Genomic DNA, 23,678 nt, shown 5'->3' on the forward strand with positions numbered 1-23,678 from the left:
AGATCTCACAGGAGCAATTATTACTCCTCTATTCCATTGTAAGTAGGCCTTATGACATCTAGTGCTACCAATGGACTAGCATGCGCGCCGTTTGTTGGACAGGCACGTCGGTCTGTTTGCCATGTAGTCTGCACCGACAACCATAATAATAGACCTTTTCCCCCTGCGGTCGTTGAACGCTGGCGAAGTATGGGATTTATGTTCTCTTCTCACACACGAAGAGCGAGTAACAGGCTTCGAGATGGTTACTTGTTCACGAATTGCAGCGTCACACCACGTCTTTCGTCACCACGCTTCCCACGCAAGCAAATACACACAGTTCTGTTCACCGTAGTTCGGGCTGTGGGCAAGAGACCGATACGTAAGCCGTCACGCAGATGAATAAACAGTATGCACACCGCCCCATTTTGCTATCAAAGTCAGCTCACATTGTCCCAGCCAGAGCCCGCCTATGAGTGGGACCATCCAAACATGCTGTCTTACGCCTGTTACACATAGAAGACAGTGATACATCCATATGAGAATGCTATGCACACATGTGTGCACGCCATTGCCAGACGATGTGTAGTCGGTTTTCCACACTCATCACGACGGATTGTTGCAGGTAGAAGCGTACGGGCCGAGAGCGCGGCGGCAACAGCGCACACGCGTTGGCCTGCGACGGCGACTAGCCCCAACGCTGTGCACGGGAATTACTACGCGACTCCGGCTACGTCGGCCGCCTGCCGCTATTCGATCGTCACTGATACGCCGATTGGGTGGGCGGATTCAAGCTTGAGGAACTAAAGCACAAGTGGCCTGAGGCCCCGTCGGGAAGAACGCGGGCCTGTGAAAAATTTGCTGTGATGAATTGAACAATGGACCCGAGTGCAGTGCACGTACCTCAAACTTTGGATACACTCATTGTTCCGATCTGGAGTACAACGCGCAGTTCATGTGGCTCTCACAGTACAGCTCCAAATTTTCCATTGGCAATGAGATTCACTGGCAGTGAAAAATAGATGATCTATGCTCCGAAGAACCTTGCCCTCACTTTGCAATGCATGCGCAGAAAGGAACACTAGGGGGCACTCGTGGGACAGCGCCAACAAATTTGCATTGTGCATGCATATCGAACGGTAGAACATACGACGCCGCTCCATTGTCCTCGAGAAGGTGCTCGGTGGAGTCTAGAGGAAACTATGCACGGTCCGGCTTCTGGGGTGCCCGAAGGCTGTGCAGCGCTAGCTCCACTGAAGTACGCAGCAATGGGGATCCCGACGGATAGCATGCGGTGGCGTCGGGCCACCCAGCGCATTCAAAAGAGTGCATACTGTAGACGCATCGCAATATTATTCAGGCCGTTGCAGAAGTATCGAAAGCCTGTGAAGTCGAATCTAGGAACACGTGCTGCATGGGAGCTTGATCGCAGACTTCAAGTTGTCCAACGAAGATCACGCCGAATATGGCAGGTGTTGTGTTGGATCCGGTCCACTAGATTGTAGACAAAACATAGAAGCCGAACGAGAAGAGGGAAAGTACCATAGAAGAACCGCGAAATTACCGCGCGTCTATAGCGCAGTCAAATATTGAGAGAGCAAGTATCCAATTACTCACAATCATTTCCACACTAGAGCAACTGTGGCTAACGGCGCATCCTCTAGCTAGCTGTCGCAGGAAACAGTAATCCGAAGCAACGAAGCAGTTCGTCGTCCTATCCAAAACCACTTATTCACGTGTCGAGATAATCGTACATTCCACATATGCTGCAGAAGAATGCTGCTTTTCTTTCGTAAAGCGCACCAAATATCAATGATTCTCGGAAGACACTCAGTAGATATCTCACTCACCCGAACATTCAAACCATCGTCACATGGAACCTGTGTCCGCTAGTTCACCGTGACAAGCGGCTGTTCCATTGTCAACGGACCCAAAACGCCCTTATCAAGCGATGCTGCAGCAGCTACATTGCGCTCAGCCTCCTTCTCCGTTTCCAACGTATCGGTTGACACGTCAACGGTAGGGGTAGGAGGGGACAATTCTGTGGCCTTCCAGCCGCTTCTCCAGGACGCAAGCGCGGCAATGAAACCACATATATCAATCCAGATCTGGAGAGGTTTGTGTCAGCAGAATATAATAGATAACAAAGCGGATAATACAGATTCAACGAAAAAATACAGAAGATCGCCCTGAAATTCTGCGATATACCTCTCTGAATGCAAGGGCACCAAAATGGAGGCAACAGGAGACTCATACTTACAGCATTCTTGAACAGCCCCTTCTCCAAGGACCTGCACGATTTAGATGATCAGCCAATCAATCGGAAGGCAAAGGGAGAGAAACGTGGTAAAAGGGGGAGAAGACGTGACCATCCGGATACTAGTAATAGAATGTGCGGATATCAAAATTATGGCTAATAACAGCCCAAGTTGACATTGCACAAGACGATAGAGCGATAGAGCAGATGGGATAGCTCGTCACACCCAACGTGAGTGTCCGTGTACAGATGGCCCTGTAGCAGATGGACAGTCGATAGGCACGGTGGCGGCAGGAAACCGTGCGTGCTGGGAACGATTAGGGTGACAATAGTCGCGAGGCAACTGAGAAACCCAGGCGAGCAACAAATACCCTAGCATATACGGGGCTTCCGATGTGTGCGACAGACAACGACCGATCCTCTCTCAAGTTGGTGCACACCGTGAGATCAAACGACGAGTCACGAGGCTAGAAACTCACCGTCCCCAGGCGACCATTGAGACCGTAGTCATCTCCGCCCCGTCTACCGGACAGTAGCCGACATAAAGGGCCATAAAACAGGTACGACGATAGCGAAGACTGCGGTGAGCTCTCCAAGGCATCTAGATTCGGCCTAGGATGAGAAGAAACTGGCAGAGAACCAGGGTTGACGCGATCACGTGCATTCTCTGAACACAGCCTCAGGACCATAACGTTGATCCCACGCGGAATAGAATCAGGTTTTCCAGGTAGAACACACCCCGTGCGGAAATGTCGAAGCCACGGAACCAATCCTCTCCAAAGCTCCAATCAGGGACGCGGCTTTGTCTGCGGCATGAACTGTGATGCACAGCCCGATGCAAACACGGGCATCTTCTCGACCGGCACTCCACAAAAATGGCAGGCAGCACGCCAGCATCACAAATGCGTTGGTCAGATGGTAGTCAGCTGCACGAAGACAGAATGTGCCGAGTCTAGGATAACGCTGATTCCAGGTCATCCACTCATGCACGAAGAGCGCTGCTCGCGGCACGACAAATATGGGAACGAGATGAAGACACCGAATGATATAGCAAGACTAGGAGACAAGACAAAAAGTTTTTTCATAGTGTGCAGGAGACGTACCAGTGCAAGGTCATCGGCAAGTAAGCAAGGTTCACAACAAACTCTGTCCGGAGGGCATCAAATCTCTTCTTCAGCTCGTCTTTCTCAATCTGCGCGGCAGTAGTCTGGACAGTTCGTGAGCATTATTGACCGCTAAGTCTCACGTAATTCAAACCTTCGATTTATTAACTGTGCGCTGGCGCATCTTCAGGAGCATGTTGTCCTCACGGAGATGAACAAACTGGAGGAGCACATAGAGGGCCCAGTATCGGCACGACCACAGCCCCAGAGCATTCGTGTCCCAAGATACGCCCCCGTCTTTGGCACTGGCCTTGGTGCAAGGCAACAAAGATGAAAGGGGGTTCGTCGGAAGCTCAGCGGGAACAATCACGTGAGAAAGAAGATAGTACAGATGCTCGAGAGGGTAATAAGCAAGCATGGACCAGCCCTGAAGACGTTCGATCGTCAAGAGTTGACGAGTAGGGGGGCGGTTTCGCTCGATGGAGATCAGCCACTGAATAATTGGCAGAAGACCTTCGAGAAAGCGTAAGAACAAAACATAGCTACTCCTTTCCGCAGGGCCTAATTGCTTACCCCAGATTCGGAAGAGCATCCTCGCGTCACCCAAGATGCTTGAAAACTTGACCAGACCGTCTGCGGCGCGACTAGTCGGTGCTGGACGCATACCTGCGCGATGCTGGAGCCGCGCCCGGAGATGCAGGAAGGGCGCGAGGAGCTTCACACCATATTGCATGACCTGTCAGATCCATCCCCCAGCGTTGAGTTCATTTGCATTCGGATCAGCCGGGGTATTTCAACTGACCATGAATAACTTGCTGCAAATATCGCAGTGTCAAATGAACTCCAACAACGTAGAAACATATTACTGACTCGCTGCCACTCCATGTGCTCAGAAACCGGACAAGGTGGTCGAGGGTCGCCGAAGAAGGCACGAATGCAAACGAACCGAGTGTCAGGTCTTCAATCCGAGAGAGAGTTAGTACCTTTGTTGGATGAGACATGGTCAGACTGAAGCAGCGAGCGTTGGAAAGAAAGAGGATCTGCGTCGGTCGACGAGTGTCACGGTGACGACGGGTCCGAGTCGGCCAGCAGGACACCGGCCGGCGGTCCGTGCATTGTCACGCGATGGGCCCGGAAAATTCACGTGCTGGGAATGTCTTATGTAATGCATACAGAGCTATATCAAGTGCCTCTGCGTACTGAAAAAACTTTGAACAAATCCATGAGGACACAAAAGTTCGGACTCGGTGGATGCTTTTCCGTTTCCTTGTCCGCGTTCCAGTCCTCTAGAGCAATCCAACTTTGTTTTCTTCTAGGAGACATCGGGGTTTTTTCCAGTGTTCTGAGGCTCGTCCGTTCTGACTAGTTGCTTGCTGTCCCGGAGGCATCGCTTCGGCTGGCGCTCATGACGAGGATGCTAGTGGATTAGAAGGATGGTCTTAGCACTGGGGGGAACCGACATCTCTGCTGTACGTTCCCGGTCGTATATTTTGATAGTTGTGTTTCGTTCTCGTCGTAAATGGGATGATTTCTGGCCTCATACGTTGCACTCTTGTTCACCTGATAAAACCATGATGAGCAACGTCACTGAAGAGGATTCTCCGAGAGCAATTGATGTGGAACATCGACAGTGACGTGCTTGCTGTGCCTTCCATCCCCTCCTACGATGTGCACATAGCTTGAAGTGGTACATCTTACCCGACTTCGACAAGCTCTTGAATGTCCCTTGCAAGTTGTAACTGCATATCAGGCAGTTCCAGCAGCAACTGCCATCCCTAAGTCAAACAGAGTGCAGAATGGAACTAATGTACAGATTCTGGTAGAAGTATGTATTCAGTTATCGACATCACAAGAGCAGAAAAAACTTACAGATACCTTCTTTTTACTTCGCCTTCTTTCCTCGCTTTGGATCCAATAGAGCAGTAGCGTCTTTCCCAACCATAGGCATTGGTCGTCTCGAGAATACCATTTTGGTTTTTACGACCGCCACGACGTTCCACTCCACTAGTGTACTCTTCGCTTCACCTTCCGACACCATATCCACGTTGTCATCTATTGGCTGGTCATGATCGTTGCTGCTGGATGATACGTGTTGTAAGACAGCGATTGGTTTCGGAAGGTTGACTAGTTTGCCTTCGAGGAGATGATGGCCTATGAGCAACGTTGTCTTCTTCTGCACGAGGAGTCAGCAGACACGCTCGTAAGGGAAATTTAGCATCAAAAACTAAATGATGAATGCCCACTCACTGTAACATCGTCTATCCGCAACGTCCCTACGGTCTCTCCCTGCCTATCGCCCTCCACATCCAAAGCACCCTGGAGCTCGATGAGCACAACCTCGTCCGTGCCAAATTGGGCAAGTTGTGGAGGAAATTTACTGCCTAGAGGAGACAATGGGACGGTATCGAGGTTTATTGGGATAATCATGGCTGTCTGTTCTGAATGGCGGTGAAGGAGATGCGTGGTCAGTCTGGCTGACCGTCACGTGTCACGGGTCGCGACAGACGCGTGACAAACGCGTGAAGTGTGACCCACGCGTCTGTGGCTGAACGATTGGATGGTTGCTTATCATAAGACCTTACCTATACTTGGCGTGCATAACACTATTAATCGTTGGTTCAGCAAGGTAACACAAACTGCGTGGAGGTCTTCATCTAGGTTATTACCGCATAAACTTCCTTGATAACCTCAACTCTGCGAAACTCACAGAAAGTCTAGCCTGTATGCGACAAAGGTACACCATTGGCATTGATGGCCGAACAATCTGTCAGTTTAAAAGATCGTGGCAAGGTGCTCAACAGGATGCCAATGTAGCGTGTGCAGATGAATTGAAGTGACTCGGCTCTGGCATCAGTACAGTGGTACAGATTCGAGGGCGGAGACTCCAGAGAGAGCGTAGTTAGTGAGCAAGAATTCTACAACTATGAATACAAGATACCTGTCACAGATTTTCCATTTAGATGCGTGACCGGCCACCACCATGCAAGTTAATCGTTGAATGTGAGACATAGGTCTTGCAGAAGGGGATAACTGGCAACTTGACGTACCGAAGCTCACACGACTCGATCGACTTGTGAGATTCCGGTTCTCGAGCCACGGCGAACTTCAGCCCAAGTTGGAGCCCAAGGTAATGGCACAACAAGATGACTGCTCAGAGCAGTCCATACACATGCAAAGGTAACAGCGCCAACACGTCACACAGTGGAGCGATAGCAAAGTACTGTTTCCGTATACAGTGCAATAAGAAACTCAAACAGCATTCCGCTTTTGACTTCTCGCGCTGCTTCCTTACACTTGACACAATGCGTCGCCCCTCCCGGATAGGTTCGTTTCAAACGAATTAAAAAGCCCAGTTCTATGCTGCGACAACATAAGTATTAGCCATGAAGCAGATTGAGAAGCAAACAGAATACATACGCATATACGTCGTCGGGAAGATCCTCAGATGCGACAGTCTTCGGCCCGTGTTTGATCCCTTCCGACAACATGTTGGCATCCATGCTCGGCAGGACCGCTTTGAAGCTTCTCGGAGACGCGACCTCGGAGCTAGCATCGACTGGCGCCGGGCACCTGGATGCAATCATCCTCCCGAGAACGCCATCCGCGGACTGGACACAGTACTCCAATGTCAGTCTCTGGAGCTTCTGTCAGAGACAAGGAAGATCGGATTGGGCTCCGTAGGTAAGTCGTTCAAGAATTTCATCCGTGACCAGTCCCATATGGTTCACATACGAGATCTCGAGATACTCGAGCTCTGCACCTGCCAGATCAAGGCATGCTAATAGCTCTGCCGTCGTGAGTGGCAAGTGATCCATCCTGAGACTAGTGAGAGCGCACGGCGATCTCGTTTAGAGATTAATCAGAACGTTGTGTATAGACGGTGGCGGGCCGCCAGAGTGATATGCATATCTGAAATGGTTAATGGTTCTCTATATTGATTTCTATAAGGGGCAGGGAGTACCAAGGGCTCTAAGAGGGAAGTGATATTGTGAATCACCTTCATGTTAAGTATGCGGAGTGCAGAGTGTTTCAATGCCGGGATAGAAGGAAAGCGATCCAGTGGCATGTCCAATCACCGGTGGTCTGGGGAAAAGGAGTAACCGATGAGTTCAGGACACGTTTCCAAAATGTTTAGACAGTCGCGCAGTGATATTCCACCTTCAAACATGATATCCGTCAGTTGTGCCCATGGGACTACTGTTACGGACCCTAGCGGGGGAGTGATATCATTTGGAAGCCAGGTCAAAGAACGCTACTGTGGGGCAGAGGTAAAAGGAAGAGGTACAGTCCGGACGTTGTCTCTCAGGAGGGTGAAGGTACGAAGAAGAGGCGCAGGCTGTTGACGTTGTAAGTACAGACGCAACGGATTATTCAACCTTATCACGACCTCTTCCCAACGAGCGATGTGTCGTGCAAACACATCGAGCATTTCGATGACAACACCCTCGGAGACTGCGGGCTAGCTCAGGAAATCGAAAGACCATGTAAATGAGAACCGAAAGCAAGAGGGTGGGAGCGTTCAAGCCAGACCTTCATGAGTTTTGGGTCAACCAGATCCTGATGAGAGTCACTGTAGAGCGTGAACGAGCGCCAGAGACTAGGGGTGCTGAGTGCAGTCTTGCACCGCAAGCTACATACTCTGCAAAGTAGCAAAGCAGCACCTGCAAGAGTCGGCGCTGGTCCAACCTGATGATGTTCGGAAAGCGAGCAAACCATAATCAAAAGTATTTCGACGAGAAGTTCGACGGGAAGCAGGTTTATCGGAGGAGTGTGTAGACTTCCGGATGGGCCTGGAGATATTGACGCATTTGACGCAGGCGCCAACGCATTGACGTAGTCTGCTTTCTAACGCGCCTCCTTGTCGAGAGGTCGGACAATTTAGGCGGAGCCTAAAGTTTGGTAGTTCTTTCTAATACGGAATCTTAAACCTTTGTGATACCACGTGATTCAGGTGGCGCTGTAAATCCGCCGAAATTCACGAAAGTCTTCCTGAAGATCCTCTCCACCCTGGTTTGGGCACATCGCAGGTGAGATGAGGTGCTACAATGGATGGGTGATGGAATGGTGAATTTTGCTTGGGCGCGGAGCACAGAGGGATTCCTACGAGATTCAAACATGTAATGCCCTCTTGGACCAGTACAAAGCAGATAAGACTGCAAAGTCTCCCAAATCAATCTCAATTAATATACCCGTTGGAAAGTATTGTATACACATGCAGCACAGGACAATGGGTGCTTCTTGCGCTCGAAACGCGACGCGTTCGGCGCGATTTACAGACGCGTTGTGACAGCACGTGATGTGCCGGTTCGGCAATCAAGACCTCCTAGTAAGAGCCCGTAATAGAAAGCAGACGTCAGACACGGATATCCGAGGTACGAGGTTGAAGCAGAGTGTCTACCATCTGCCCTCGGGAGACTACGTCAAATGCGTGACGCATGGCGTCAAATGCGTCAATCTTCCTAGGCCCCTTCCGGATGGAGTAATGAGGGCGCCGACCAGTGGCGAAATATCTGAACTTGCATCCAATCTACATCAGCTGAAGCACAGCAGTCTGTCGAGGTTGAATCCGCTGCGTCCAGAGAACATTAGGCATGACAAGTTGTGGCTTATCAGAATATCACACCACAAGCTCGACATCACCGCTACAATCTTCAAGTTCCATCTCGTGGCCCATGCCAGTGATGCACGAGCCCTACGCGGTGCAGTGGAGATGAATCGGAGATGGATCAGAGATGAATAACCACAGGTGGAACCTGGAGGTGAGTGCGTCAGGGACGTTCACGCCAGGCTTTATGGAACATCCTGAAACGACAAACTACATAAACCCACTTACCAAAATAGCGTGAGTTAGGTCCAACGCGGATATCCTGTCAGAGGTACACGTTATTCTGACTACGCCAGAGGACAAGCAGTGAAATCCACTACAGACATTTTGCCAGAGAAAGCATGGAGTACATTGCTAATAAGCTTACTCGAATTCAGTGGGCACTCTCGAGCCAATCGAGAAACTATGAATCAAGTTGTGTCTGATTGCAATTGAACTTCATTTTAAATTAGAAATGAGCGCTTGTTGAGTGTGAGCGCAGGAAGCCCGCTGTACTTACATGCATGTGTCTTTATCTTAGACGTCGACCACAAAACAACACTTCGCAACCAAGCTCTTGTCCCAATTTGCTTGTCCCTCTGAACTTGCAGCATCCACAAGGTTGGGAGAGCACTCGTGACAACTTGAGTTAACGTTTCTGTGTACGTAGAGAGCAAACGACGGGGACCGAGATTGCAATGGATCTGGAGCATAGTGCAGAAAGCGTACAAGTGGTATAAGATGCTAATGATATACATAGATCATGGGGCTGAATGATAGAGAGAAAACAGGAGACGTATGAGTTCAATGGAGGGTGGTTTCACTTTAGCTCCTTCAGTTGCGGTAAGAACGAATAATCGGAAAACGAACGTAGAGATACCTGCAACTGCTCCAGTAGTGAATATCCCTCTAGAGGTCCTCAATATTCGTCCGGAATTTCTGCCACTTCATCCGGTATGATTGCAATGCTCGCCGGTCGGGGTTTGGTTTCCAGGAGATTGACGATATCCTCGACGTCCGTCCCAGTCTTCCCATTTACGTGGGCATCATCAGCGAAAAAAATGTCGCCTTTCTCGTGATTATGGTCGTGGACTTCTCCTTCAACATGCTCATCCTCATTTAAATCGGCAACTTCAGATGTAACTTCGACATGCACGGAGTCGTGATCGGAGTCGTGATGGGGCGTATCAGATAATGTTTCATGGACAGCCTCATCGGTAACTGACTCTGTTGTGATGTGCTCGAGCGGCCCTGACTCGGAAGTGTGCGACAGTTCATCCAAATAATCGTCCACAGGGGCTGTAACTTCGGGTCTGTCGTTTGCTTCCTCCACCCCCATGGCATGCACCTCCTGCACGATCGCTTCTTTATCAGATCCGTCCGCGTGATGGACCTCAGGCTCCTCCGTGAATTCCGCAGTATGCTCGGGTTCGTCCACTAGCGTGCTCGTTGATTCTTCGTGTTGATGCTCCGGGACCTCCTCGGGATGCTCCTTGACCTCCGACTCCACAGCGCGCTCATCCGCTGCGGAAGCAGTAACAGTCGCAAGCGCCGCAGCTTTCTTCGCAGGCGCCTTCGCTGCAGCTCCGCCACGAGTCTTGGCAGCCATCCCCCTTGTCGGTGCCGCACCCCTGCCTGACACCTTCCCGCCTCTCGCGTGTGCAGCTGGAGGGGGGAGCGTCGGCGTGCGCACCTTAGAGATGCTCGAGGCAGTCGGCTTGCTAAGCCTCTCCAGCGTAGCGAGACCCACGGTTGGCTTCCTGGTTGGCGTCGGAGGTACGGGAGAACTCGCGTTGCGTGCCTTAGCGAGAGAGGCAGCTGTAGGTGCGAATAGCCCTGACGCAGGCGTCTTCGGTCGCGCTACCGAAGAGGGAGTCTTGGGGCGAGACGCAGACGGAGTCTTAGGACGCGATACGGAAGGGGTCTTGGGGCGAGCTGGAGTGGTCGGCGCGGGTGGACGGTGTGGCGTTGTCGAGGACGGGCGAGGTTTAGCCGCAGCTGCTGGCGTGTTCGAAGACGACCTCGTAATCGGTGTCGAGGTAGACGCCGACAATGTATTCTGAAACGAACTTGGCGGGGACCGTGCAGGTGTACGAACAGGTGCTCGGGTGGCGGCAGCACTTCTAGCGGGCGTAGACTTCGACGGAGTAACGGGAGTACGCGCAGGCGGAGCGGCTCCGATCGAAGACTGCCGCTGCGGTACTGTCTTTGGCACAGGAACAGCTGTCTCTACCGAAGGAGGGGGGACAGGTCCCGCAGCGATCACATCCTCTGAGGAAAAGGGTGCGGCCTCTCGAACGAGAAGGGCAGCGGGTTCTGGTGGAGAGATCGGCAACTGAGACTTTCGCTTCATCTCTTCATTCTGTGGCTCAACAGGAACAGTAGAAGGAACAGGCCTGGATTTGGGAGGCCATTCGCGCTTCTCCTTGATCTCTTCCTTGGCTGCATCGCCCACGACGAACGACACGGCACTTGACGGACGAGAAGCGCTGGGAGACGTGAAAGACTGCCGCTTATTCTGCTCCTCGAAGCGTCCTATGAGATTGGCGACGCTCTGACGCGGTCGCTCGTCTGGCAGCGGCCTGGCAGTGCAAGACGAGATGATTAGGCTCGATGATCGGGACAGATGGGGAGCGCACTGCACATTTTCTGCGACAAATGCTTGAAAGCTGGGTGCGTGAACGGCGGCGATAATTAAGAGCAGGCTGCCCTCGCCGGCGAGAGCAATGAATAACACGACTGCAGAACAACTTGAACGAACGATGTGACTCTGGTTGCGTGATGGCGTTGTCAGATCCAGTGCCGCGAAGCATATTCACGGGTTGAAGCCTGCTTTGAAAACGCTGGAAAGCGGCACATTTTCGGAGTTTGAACGCGATGTAACATCCATTTGAAGATGAAACTAATGAGGACTAGTATCGTACAGGCGCCCATTTGGGACCTTTAATGCGAAGGGAGAAAACATGCAGAAACGGCATTCATCCATCCTATGGCAACCACTTCTCGACAATGTCCATCAACCTCCTAGCTGCATCCCCTTCTCTCCAAAAGTGGGTCGCACCGTCAATCTTCACTACCTTCAGCCTGCGTTCCACACCATTGGCTCCGGAAACCTCTAACAGACTCTTCGACCACGTCTCGTAGCTCTCCGAATCTGTGAACTCGTCGTCGTCGCCAAACAGTATAAGGACATTCGAATGTGGGTCCTGAATGAGCGCCTGCAGCGCGCTCGTATAAGCCTTGCCCCGGAAAGCGGTCAGCCAGTGCCGTGGTCCGAGGGGGTACGACAGCAGGACGTGTGATGTCTTCACGTTCGGAAGGACGGGAAGGACAGACGCGATCAGCGAGCCGTACGAATAACCCTGCAGACGCGTCAGGTCGCAAAAATGCGAAACAATAGAGCTTCCAAAGGACATACCATTACCACCAGCGATACGACGGCCGGCACGACGCTGAGGGCCCACTGCACGACTTCCTTCAGGTCCTGCGCCTCGCGACTGCCCGTCAGAGATGCCCATCCAGACGACCTGCCGACTCCGCGCGAGTTGTACCGCAGGACGTGATAGCCCCTTTCAAGCAGCGGTCCGACGAGTATGTGCAGAATGCTTCGATCATGTTTGCAGCCAACATAGCCAGTACCAGCAGTGCAGTACGATCGGACGTTAAATTAACCAGACAGTCCAGTAGTTGAAGTAGACAGCAGACGCACGGATCGTCCATTCTTCCGCCCAGCCTTGACCAAGGATGCAGGCAGATCGCGAGCTTGCTCTCGGCTGGTTCTGAGTCGCCTTCAACTGAACTTACACTCGAAGCAGAAACAGGCGGCCGCGATAGAGCATACTCTATGGTTGTTCCCGAAGGCAGTAGAGTCGTATCATGGGAAGACATGTCTGAGGTCCAGACATGCAAGTCCTATCCGGACTCAAAAAGATAAAGCGATAAGCATTCGTGCCAGGGCGTGGGGATGCAGGACCGATTTTACTTCGTACAAATCGACAGGGAGTATACGCACAGTAGCTACAGAGATACGGGTTACAATGGAATAAATACACGGAATTCCTTACACCAAACTTGAACCATAAAATAGAAGAACCAAAGCCGAAGCAATACTAAATTACAACAATGAACGAACGAACGAACAAATGCAAGAGAGAGTCCACCATCTCAACCGCGGTAAACACCACCACCAGCCTTCCATCTCGAACCGACATATGCTGGAGGAGAAAGGTTTTGGGGCAATGGATGCCACGAATCGCTCTGTGCCGATATAGACCGAGGAGAATAGAACTTGCACAAGAGACTCCGAATCGACGATCATCTTCTTCCGTATGTCGAGTGTGACGCCTGTCGAGGACGAGCATCTGGTGCGGATTGTTCTTTTAAGGTGATGCCGGTGACAACTGGGTACGAGATCGAGATGAGATGTCGTCAAGGAGGATAGAACACCGCGCCTGTCCAGTTTTGGGCGACATGAAGGCAGAATGCGCGATGCGCGTGATCAGCTATGAATACAGCGAAACAGCCAGCGGTTTCGGTTCGGTTACAAGATGATACAATGCGAAGAGTTGAACCTGCTGTTGTGATGAATGTCGCACTTGCAAGGTAGCGACAAGAACGAGTGAGGGATACGGGTGACATGGATCAGGAGAGTCGCACCAAAGGGAGAAGTACGATACAGTTTCATTAGTTGAAACCGTCGAAGTGCCCCGACAGGATGCGTTCACCCATGGGCGATGGCGCTCGCGGGGGCCTTGGTGCACTCGGGTTGACAGTATTCGCCCGCCGCGGTCTACGAGGAGTTGTATCCACAGCGGGCGAGTTAGGTGGCGTACTTGGGCGCTGCGTGGTCGAAGCCGCGGTAGCACCATTAGCTCCACTGACTGGCTTCAAATTGGGAAACTGTGGCTACAAGCGTGAACAATCAATACCATATTCACAGCAGAAAGAAGTTAGGAGTATACCCTGGCGAGTGTGCCGCCCAAGGATAGACGGCGTAAAAGACCTGCCGCTCTCTCCTGTTGGGTGCCCGATACAGGAGGGGGCTGGGCAAAACGCTCGCCCCCAGCCCACGCAGTGCTCGCGCGACGACCATGCTTCGTAGCCTTGCTCTCGTTATCAGCCACCTCATCATCTGCGTGAAGGGAGTTAAACTAATGCGGATGGCAGGTACACTGTATGAAGATTAACCTTCCGGTACAGGAACACCGACGTTACGCCGGAATGGGAATGTAGTGCTTGCAGACTTCGGTGACTGCCCACTCAAAAAATAGGACAAGATAGGGGAAGTCGTAGGAGACATGGGTATGATGTGAGGCTGGGTACCTGGAAACCCGGACTGTGGGGGGGGAGAACTCGGTGAAGGAGATGAATCGTCGGAAGAGGATGAGTCTGAGGCCGAGTCCGAACGACGACGAGGTTGGCGATGCGGATCAATGGCAATTGGCTTGGAGTGGCGAACGTTGTTGCTGTCGTTAGAAGACATTATTTCGATGAAAAGGACGCTTGCAATGGTCGATACGGTGGGCAGGAAAGAGAGGGGTTTGACGTAACGCCGGTCGCGCTGCGCTTATGAAGTTAGAGTACAAACTCCGATCTAATGGACTCTTCGATCTGCGTACGTAATCACTGTGGGCTCCACCTGATGGGCCAAGTCTCTGGTCGCAGCCGTCCTTCCACGATTGTCCTTGGATTGTCCACCTTCTCCCTGTCGTGCCGTCACTTTCACGAGAAATCCTGAGTCGAGGTACAGCGTGAGGAGGCAAGTCAATAACGTATAAACACACCGCCGACTCAGGTTGATCTGTACGAGTCTCCTTTGGATCACATGCGGCGCAACCGGCGATGTCTCATATACAGATCGAAATGGCGGACTCACTTCTGGCTCACTCAGCGCCTGCGGATCCATGCAATGACCAAATTTCGTTAGGCCCGCTTGAACCCGCGTTGAGGTGTCCACGTGTCGAGATCTCCTCCGCGAGGCAATCGCGACTAATACCTCATTGAACGGTGCCAAACTCTGCGTAGAGAGTGACCATCTTTGGGTTGTGCCGATCAGACGAGTCAACCAAGCCATTTCATGTATGCCGTCTGCCATTCAGAGATGCCGTAATGGATTTTATCGTGAACAACTTTACTCGGTCAGTCCCAGTTCCCTGTGTTCAATCGTGACAATGGAGGACAAACTTAGATATCTTCCTGCCGTCCGTTGTCTGTATTTGGAGTATTAGGAAGTTCAAACGGATTCTGGAAGGGTGGAAAGATCTCCTCTTCTGCTCCCGTTGGCATAATTTGTCTGAACTCCACCTCGGTGACTGCTCATCAGCCTGTGCCAACTTGTGAGTCTCATGCGTATGTATAGGTTTTGAAGTATTAATCACCTCTATGTTGTTCGCTGACACAGGATGATAATGAGCCTGAGTTGCAGTCCCTTCTCACACTATTGCCGCTACTTGCCGCCAGTCCTGGTTCATGTGAGATGGAACCATCAACTTCGTGTCAGTTTAAATGATGACCCATGACCCAGAGTTTGGTACGAGAAGCCACTGCTTATCTGACGCCAAAGGTCGGTGTCCTGCAACCCCCCTTCTCAATGGTGTGCTTGCGAATTGAAACAGGTCAGCCGAGTGGCACAGTGTATTCTCAGAGTGCATGCACAATGGAGACCCCGTGCAAAAGATAACAGGAAGCCTGCAGAAATCACGAAGATACAAAGTTCAACGCCCGAAAATATTTCAGCTATGGTCACCACGCATGGATGCGTCGACGAAGCACTGGTTCTGGCGGTCGCGCTCCAGACCTATTCATTGAACACCGTATCACACGACCTCCAGTCCGGAAGGCAACCATGGATCAACGGGAACAGTCCAGGTATAGCCCAGAGCAGCTAATTGCCGCTATCGTCGCCCAGAGAAATGCGAACCGGAACACAAGATACAGTTTGCGCCTCTTTCTTAGAAAGTCTGTTCACAGTGTCCGAAACGCGTGTATGAATCGAAGCTTACCTACATCCATTCCTCTTTGTACTTCCTGAGAGCTCTCTGCCCTCTTGAAAGTCTCGCCCACCTTGCTGAAGTATTCTCGCGGATTGCAACAATTGTAGCGGCAATTGACGAGATGCAGTTGTTTACGCGAGCTCGCTAGAGTAGCCTGATCTTCAAGAAAAGCATCTGTACGTGCGTCAGTCCTCGAGAAAGAGCTCGTAGTTAAGGAAAAGCCAGTCGGTCAAAAAACAGAATCATCTCAGAGCTGAGTATACAGGCAAATTCAGGGACAACAACTTGAACAAGAAACAAGAACGATCACATGTGCGCGTATGCCTGCCTGGCCCGTTTGGGTGAATCATTATCCAATCGTAGCGGCGCGAGCGCCATTCCCCGACTCCATTGGAGGCTGACGTGCAGTCACACTTTCACATGAGGGGTTGTGATTAATACGCAGTAAGTAGAAGTACATAAAGTAGTAGCTACGGAAATGTGTGTGTTTCAAGGGAATGCCATTCATAGCTACACCAATAAAGCATCATCATCACTAGGTAATGAAGTTAGTGGAATAGGTATAGTGTCGTAGTGGCAAGCATCTATTTGAACAAGTGAACATCCATAGATGCACCTATTTTCCAGCTACACTGGTCAGAAACAGTCGCAAAAAACGAGAAAACTAAGTCTTCAAGAGAGCAGGTCCACATAGATTCCACATGGTTTAGTGGTGGATCATTAGATTAGCAATAATACGAGAAGAGGAATACACGCACATGCAAAACAGAATGATGTGCAAGGGCATAATGTTCGCAAGCGTAAATAGACCTGCGCTCGAACAGTGTCGACAGGTCCAGTGCAACAGCGACGTTCGCGACCGGAACCCTAGACGGAGTCAAGACTCAAAATCGTAAGTGTTATTACTCAACTTATTTACTCATGTTGTTTTCGGGCAACTTCACTCGCAGAGGCGTCTGCCGTTTCCCCTTGCCAAAGCCCTCCTCCAGTTCCTGGAGTCGGGGAACACGGAAGACTGTACTTAGCCGCTGCACGTGAACAGAAGAGCTACATGCATGTACATGATGATGAAGTCTCAATTCACCACACAGCAAAAAAAAATGTCTATGCATCTTTTTTGCTGGACATGTATGGGTGGAACTACAAATCACAGTGCGCTCCATTTTTTCCAGGTTGATCCGGTTCTTCGAACAACAGCCATGAGCCCATTGCAATGATATCCTCCAAGAAAGTGACGACGTATATACATACTCTAGTTAACTCGATTCATGAAAGTCCCTAACGATGCTCTACCGCAGCTAATAAGTCCGGCCAGTCGGCGCTTGCTCTACACATCTCCCTGAAGACGCCGCCTGGTTTCGATATTAGAGCCTTTGGGGTGTCAAACTCCAGTATCCGCCCTCCGCCGAGGACGAGGATTCGATCATAATCCAGGACGGTTTTCAACCGATGAGCTATGGTGATCACGACGGCACCACAGAATTCTTGTCGAACGGTCCGTTGGATCTAACGATGACGACGCATGAGCGCCTTTGTACAGAATTTAGTTACTTCTCTCACCTGGTCGTCTAGTTTTGAGTCTATTTGAGACGTAGCTTCATCCATGATGATAACGTTGCTATGTCGCAGAACTGCACGAGCGAGGGCTACCAGTTGCCGTTCCCCCGCACTCAGTGAGCCTGTCTGACTGATGGGGATATCGAGGGTGACCTCGGATCTCTCAGCCTTCACCGCGGATTGATTCAATATGGATGTCAGATGACATCTCTCCAGCACTTCCCAGCATTCCTGATCAGAATGTTCCCCGAAGGGGTCAAGGTTTCCCCTGATCGTGCCAGAGAAGAGCGACACGTCTTGGCTGACAATGGTCTGTTGAAATATGGAGAGGTAATCACGGAGGGCGACAACATCAGCCTGTCAGAAGAGTACTCACAATCCGACTTCTCAAGTCATCTAATCCAATTTTGGTGATATCAATGTTGTCGATTCTAGGAGGAACCTCACACATATATCATTATAGCAATGTGGAATACAACTCACATTATTTTGCCCTCACTCGGTTCGATGATCCTCAACAGGGAAAGCGCGAGCGTAGATTTACCTGTCAGAATACGCACCCGAATGAGCTTATGCTAAGGTAGAAATGCGCCGCATGGCGTACCAGAGCCCGTTCGACCTACCTGCAGTGCGATGTGAGCTAGAAGGTTAACTTGTGACAGAAGCATCACGCACCACTCCAATCTTCTCCGCGGGCTTCACAGAGAATGATACCCGGTGTAGCACCGACGGCAGTTCTGGAGCATACCTGACAACGAGATCCTGGACGACGAGTTCTCCGTTGCTCGAAGGCCAGTACGCTGGAGGCCTGTTTTCCGGAATAATCTCCGGAGCCTCTTGAGGCACTCCCAGATACTCCACTATGCGCTCCACAGAGTTGAAATCTAGTTCGAGCATAGCCAGAACCCTAGTATCGCTGTTGGCATACAAACACTGAAGAGAACACTCCACACACACCTGACGAGCTGCCGTGACGCATCTGCGAAAATACCCGCTTGAACGATCACCACGGCTGCGAAGCCTGACGAGACCGAACTCCACAACGCGAAGAGCGTAGTCATAAATACAACCACAGACCCAAGACCTGAGAGTTATATGGGCAAAAAGCCTTCAGCATCCACGCCGACAGTACATTATCAACGTATTCACTGACAATCGTATCTCCAGGACAGCCAACCAGTCACCAGCCACTGATAGTGCAATCATATGAATTTGACTCAACCGAAGCATCGAGGCTACCACCTACATAGACATGATCAAACGACTGGAACTTATCGACCCTTTTGTAGAACCTATCTTGATATCTTTCCTCCATGCCGAACGCGCGCACATGGGCGAGACCTCTTAGCAGCTCATCAAAACCAGCGAACGCAGGTGACAGAGAGATCGATTCGAGTCGGCGCAAATCCCGGGAAGCCTGCACATATGACGGAGCTATACGGATATAGAGCCACGCAATAATCACTGCGAAGGGAGTAAAAGACGGCACGAGAGAAATGATCACCGTGAACGATGCGAGGAAATTGAGACCACCAGACAAAGCTGCTCTAGCCGAACTCTGGAGAGCGTCGTCAACAGTGTTTATGTCCGAAGTGAACCTGTTGAGTATGCGGCCAATTGGAGTGACGTCAAAGAATCGGGCAGGCGCCCTTGCAAGCCTTTGTAGCATTGATATGAACAACACGCGAGATGCTTGAAGACTTGCATAGTAGCCAATGGAGATATAAGCAAGGACAGAGAACGCTCCTGACAGTGAAATCAACAAGAGTATCATGAGCCATGGCTTCACGTCCACATCCGGCGGCGGGAGGCTTTCCCAGATGGTTGAAATGTTCGAAATCTTCCTGAAGTAGACACCGACTGAAGGTTCGGAATCTTCGTATGCTTCACCCCACTTTGCCAAAAAGAACTAAACAAGAATTAACCATGAGCTTTTGCCAATAAGTACGAGGATGAGAACTCACTTGGTTACCAATGGTGATAAGGCGAATCAACAGCATAAGAAGAATGGTCATGAACCAAGAGAAGAGACCGGCGGCGCGGACGTAGGTCAGATACGTATGTATCGAGACTCTGCCTTCCGCGCGAGCTTCTGCTTCAATCAACTTGCCGTCGGAAATTATCGCCTTGGGTTGTGCTTCGTCCTCTTGCACCTGGAGATCAGCTTCATTCTCGACTTCTTTGGTCGACGATTGGGGCTCTCCTTCAGCCATGTCTTCCGCTTCAACCACCTTGTCAAGCTGGCCTTGTTCTTGCAATTCTTGCACGGAACCTCGGCGTAAGACGGTCCCACTGGAAAGTTCAACGAGGTACGATGCCAACGGCAGACAGAGACTGATATGGTGAGTAACAAGAATTATCGTCCGATCACGAGCAAGCTCCCTTGACAGAGCGTTCTTCACCAAGTGCTGTGCCGTGTGCATGTCTACTGCTGCGAGGCTGTTAACAGAGAGGATCCATCGAGTCATGCATGCGTCTTCTCGGGAGAGGACTTACGGGTCATCAAGTATTATACACTGATAACCAGCCGGATTAGGACCGTGTTGAATGGAAAATTCCGTGACTTACTGTGGCTTGAGAGTACAGCGCACGCGCCAGCGCGATCCGAGCGCGCTGGCCACCCGACAACGTGATGCCCTTCTCACCGATTTCTGCGACGGCCGTCGATATAGAAGGTCCTGAACAACAGGCTGACTTACCTGTCATATCACCGGCTTCCAAGATTAGAAGGTCCTTCGAAAGAGCACAGGCTTCGATGACAGCGGCATAGCGTCCTTCGTCGTATCCGAATGCCGAGCCGAAAATGATATTGTCGCGAATGGTGGCATGCTCAAGCCCTGTAGGATCCTGAATATCGACGCTGCCGGATACGAGTAACAAATTCACACTAACAGGGGTTCTGGGCGCAATACGCGACCCGATGCAAGGCCTTATTCAGAATGACACTACCGGAGAGACAGCGCATCTCTGAAGTAGAATTGAATGTTGGTTGGTTGTGTAAAAATCATGAAGAATACGACGCACCTCCCAGCAAGGCAGCCAGTAGAGCACTCTTTCCCGACCCAGTCGCTCCACTCACCAGCGACAGCTTGCCAATAGGGAACTTGATATCTAGCGGGCCAAGCGTGAATCTGGAGGGCGTTCTTGCAGGAGACACATCCCATTCGAACGACCCATTCACAAAGCCGACTTCATTCGGAAGCGTCTCTCTCGCATGAACCGGCATCTTCAGAGAAGATGCCCAGTCGGGCACCTCCGCCTCGCTGAGGAACGCTTCAATGCGCTGCATGCTAACATAAGCTGTTCGAGCGTCAGTGTGCGAATGTACACGCGCACATCACGCGCGCGACGCACCATGCAGCCAAGCGAAAATCTCCTCGGGAAGCATGGTCATGGGTCCTTGCAGCTGGGAGAAGAGTGCGATGGACGTGAATGCCTTCGAGACAGTCAGTCTCTCCCCAGCAACGAGTGTGTAACAGAGAAACGACGACAGTGCGGTTGCAGAGGGCATCCACGTCCAGACGAAGGCTATCGCGACGCTCACGATGTTTTGCTTCACGCGCCATTTGAGCTCCGTTTCTCTGGAACCCTTGACCAGCTGGGCCCATCGTGATTCTAGACAACATCAAGGAGCGAACAACGGTTACCAGCAGAGGACGTCTCACCCCAGCCGTAGAACTTCAGGAACCGAACATTTTGGAAGAGCTCGTTCACCATGTTCATGCGCCGGTCGCGTGCTTCCCAAGATCGACGCGTAATCTGAGCGTACCATGAGACCTTGTCTGCGCCAAGGGCACATGGCCACCCACATGGATATTATATTTCGCCAACGGGTAGTTTAGAATATATGTCACAATAACGATGACGACTGGCGCGAGAGAGCTCCATCCAAGGACTCTGTGGACCGAAGTTCAATGCTTGCACAACATCATCGACGACTATACCCCTCACCTATACAGGAACACCATGGCAATTACCAGGCGAACGGGCGCTGTGAAGATGCCTGAGAAGAACCAAAACCGATGCGCGACGGCATACGCATCGCCTCTGCCTCACAATCAGCTCAGTAAAACTCCGCATATATAAATCGACGCACTGCATCAGGTTGACTATCTGGCCCAGGTCAGCACTTCCACGGCTGTCCTCGTTATCATGGCTTGTGGTGCTGCCAACATCACGACGCGTTAGCGCTCTACAGCGGAACCAAATATCAGCGGGCAACGCCCAGAAAACTGGGTTGCTGAGCGTACTTGTAATGTAGAGCACAGAAGAGCTGCCCACGGCTGCGCTCGTAGGAGCGGCGAGCGTGCCACATCTTGTACAGGTCGATCTGCGCGAATGACAGGTTGGCCAGGAAGGTGATGAGTGCAAAGAGGTAGGCGGACTTCTTCGCGTCAGGCGAAGGATCCGCGAGTGCGGAAAGCATGCGCTGGAGGGCATACGGGGGTATAAAGCCTGGACCACCAAAGTCAGTCTGGAATATATCAGGAAAATTGTACAGTGTCTACCGAAAACAGCGCTCCAGAGGTCTAGTACGATATCTAGTATGAGGTCTAGTGAGTTCGACACAAGCAGGAAACGGAGGACAGAGTGTGTGGGGTATCTACGATCGAACCGTCAGCACAGTCGCTTAAAATCATCACTATATGCACGCACTCCGAGCGATACTTGAGGTATTTTGTGAACAAATTCTTATGCGTGAAAAACGGAGACAAGCTCCACACGTCTGACTCGTTTAACGTTCGCCTGTTCGCGACATCAAAGAGTGGCTGGATGAAGGAGAAGTTCGACCAGGACCACAGGTTGACGCCGTCTTCTGGCATGGACAGGTCGTTCGAGGGTACCTGCAGGGCGTTCAGAGGTCAACTCATTTCAACATCAGACGAAGAGCGACTCACATCAGTTCCTTTCGCGATATTTTTGACGGGGGGGACGGGCTGTAAGGGGAACGTCCCAGCTATCCAGGTGAGCACCATTGACACACTGAAGTGCAGTGCATTCAGTGCAACTACGCCGGGACTACTCCTCCCGGGCCCGTCTATGAATTCTAGTGAGACGGCGATTAATGCCAGGCCAGCATATGTGAGATAGTGCAAAATTAAGAGGTACGGAGGTGTCGTGGGTGGTCTGAACAAGGTCCTCAACGTAGCATAGAACTGTCTTCACGTCTCAGCAGTCGCATGCAACGCACACAAGTTAGGGAGCACGCACCCATGTTACAACCCCGACCGCAGTGCGGGCTCCAAACGCGACATCGTTCATGACCGCCGCATATGCGAACGCCGCAGCCCATGCACCGCACTCCACGGCGGCAAGCGCGACCAAGGTGCGACGCTTCCACACAGGCACCGCTACAGGATCACCTGGAGCGTCCTCCAGGTCGTCCAACGTCAGGAAATTTCGGAACGGGGACGTCAGAGTCCGATAGACCTTCTGCACGGACTTGGGGTACTGAAGGGTCGCGGCGAGATCGTACACGAGGATGAGCAAGCCCACAGAAGCCGGGAGGACAGTCGCCAGAAGACCAGCTCCGGACCCGAGCTCCATCCAGAGGTCGTCTGTGAGGGTGATTTGCAGCCCTTCCGAGCCTGACGGCTGCACAAGAAAACCCATATCCTGCATCCAGTTCATGGCAGAGTCCACTGTGGATAGAATGTTGAGGCCCGAGGACTTGACTCTTGAGTTACGAGAGTACAGCACGAGCTGCGTCACTCACTCAGTACTCAGGCCTATGAGCCTGGGCCAGCTGTAAGAGCAACGTTCACGCGGATCAGACGGATCCAGGAGAGCACCAGTATCCCGACGAAGCGAAGGAGGAGGTTGATCTGTTGCCGAACCTGCCACGTCCCGTTCGTCTGGGCTCACTCCGATTGTAGGACCCTTCCACTGGAAGTTCGATGACTTCCGTATCTGTTTTCGTGGCTATCGCAGCATGTTGTGCGCATGCTGCGAGGCGTGGTCCTGCTTCTTCTCAAGACGTCAATCCAACGTAGAGTAAGTCCCTATTGCTAAACATAACATAACCGTCACGACTGGTTGTCTTTCCTCTAGTTTAAACACGGTTTCTTTCCCCTTGCGGCCAATCACTCAATCTAGCCTCAAGTCGCTTGTTTGCACTCGGGCCCAGGAGGTAACGTTGCCCAGATCCTGCTCCTCGATCTGAATATAGTCTGCTTTCTAACGCCTCCTAGGTCGGACAATTTAGG

The 23,678-nt window shown here is 51.4% G+C and overlaps 5 protein-coding genes across 5 annotated transcripts; all 5 read right to left on the reverse strand.

The window, feature by feature from the left end:
* Positions 1 to 1,868: 1,868 nt before the first annotated feature.
* SCP_1201070 (hypothetical protein) lies at positions 1,869 to 4,340 on the reverse strand (the record flags this gene model as incomplete). Its single annotated transcript, XM_027762994.1, has 7 exons — positions 1,869 to 2,087; positions 2,240 to 2,270; positions 3,340 to 3,443; positions 3,494 to 3,852; positions 3,913 to 4,075; positions 4,142 to 4,154; positions 4,210 to 4,340. 7 exons carry the CDS (start codon positions 4,338 to 4,340, stop codon positions 1,869 to 1,871), a joined length of 1,020 nt encoding a protein of 339 aa, XP_027618795.1.
* Positions 4,341 to 5,221: 881 nt separating this feature from the next.
* Positions 5,222 to 5,766, reverse strand: SCP_1201080 (Chromosome transmission fidelity protein; the record flags this gene model as incomplete). Its single annotated transcript, XM_027762995.1, has 2 exons — positions 5,222 to 5,512; positions 5,587 to 5,766. 2 exons carry the CDS (start codon positions 5,764 to 5,766, stop codon positions 5,222 to 5,224), a joined length of 471 nt encoding a protein of 156 aa, XP_027618796.1.
* Positions 5,767 to 9,842: 4,076 nt separating this feature from the next.
* SCP_1201090 (hypothetical protein) lies at positions 9,843 to 12,811 on the reverse strand (the record flags this gene model as incomplete). The annotated part of the gene is made up of 5 exons (XM_027762996.1): positions 9,843 to 11,505; positions 11,568 to 11,592; positions 11,985 to 12,285; positions 12,342 to 12,528; positions 12,633 to 12,811. The coding sequence occupies 5 exons, from the start codon at positions 12,809 to 12,811 to the stop codon at positions 9,843 to 9,845; spliced, it is 2,355 nt and encodes a 784-aa protein (XP_027618797.1).
* Positions 12,812 to 13,606: 795 nt separating this feature from the next.
* SCP_1201100 (predicted protein) lies at positions 13,607 to 14,828 on the reverse strand (the record flags this gene model as incomplete). The annotated part of the gene is made up of 5 exons (XM_027762997.1): positions 13,607 to 13,828; positions 13,885 to 14,054; positions 14,111 to 14,483; positions 14,542 to 14,656; positions 14,707 to 14,828. The coding sequence occupies 5 exons, from the start codon at positions 14,826 to 14,828 to the stop codon at positions 13,607 to 13,609; spliced, it is 1,002 nt and encodes a 333-aa protein (XP_027618798.1).
* A 2,365-nt stretch (positions 14,829 to 17,193) lies between these two features.
* On the reverse strand, positions 17,194 to 23,103 carry SCP_1201110 (ATP-dependent bile acid permease; the record flags this gene model as incomplete). The annotated part of the gene is made up of 25 exons (XM_027762998.1): positions 17,194 to 17,421; positions 17,476 to 17,784; positions 17,849 to 17,903; positions 17,956 to 18,016; positions 18,077 to 18,095; positions 18,148 to 18,379; positions 18,430 to 18,556; positions 18,626 to 18,662; positions 18,719 to 19,381; positions 19,437 to 19,911; positions 19,969 to 19,988; positions 20,041 to 20,123; positions 20,172 to 20,309; positions 20,365 to 20,439; positions 20,497 to 20,772; positions 20,827 to 21,087; positions 21,138 to 21,231; positions 21,282 to 21,369; positions 21,424 to 21,519; positions 21,569 to 21,664; positions 21,723 to 21,927; positions 21,981 to 22,075; positions 22,129 to 22,316; positions 22,371 to 22,628; positions 22,684 to 23,103. The coding sequence occupies 25 exons, from the start codon at positions 23,101 to 23,103 to the stop codon at positions 17,194 to 17,196; spliced, it is 4,599 nt and encodes a 1,532-aa protein (XP_027618799.1).
* Positions 23,104 to 23,678: the final 575 nt, after the last annotated feature.

The sequence above is a fragment of the Sparassis crispa genome, assembly GCF_003851025.1.
Source record: "Sparassis crispa DNA, contig_000010F, whole genome shotgun sequence".
Taxonomy (NCBI): domain Eukaryota; kingdom Fungi; phylum Basidiomycota; class Agaricomycetes; order Polyporales; family Sparassidaceae; genus Sparassis; species Sparassis crispa.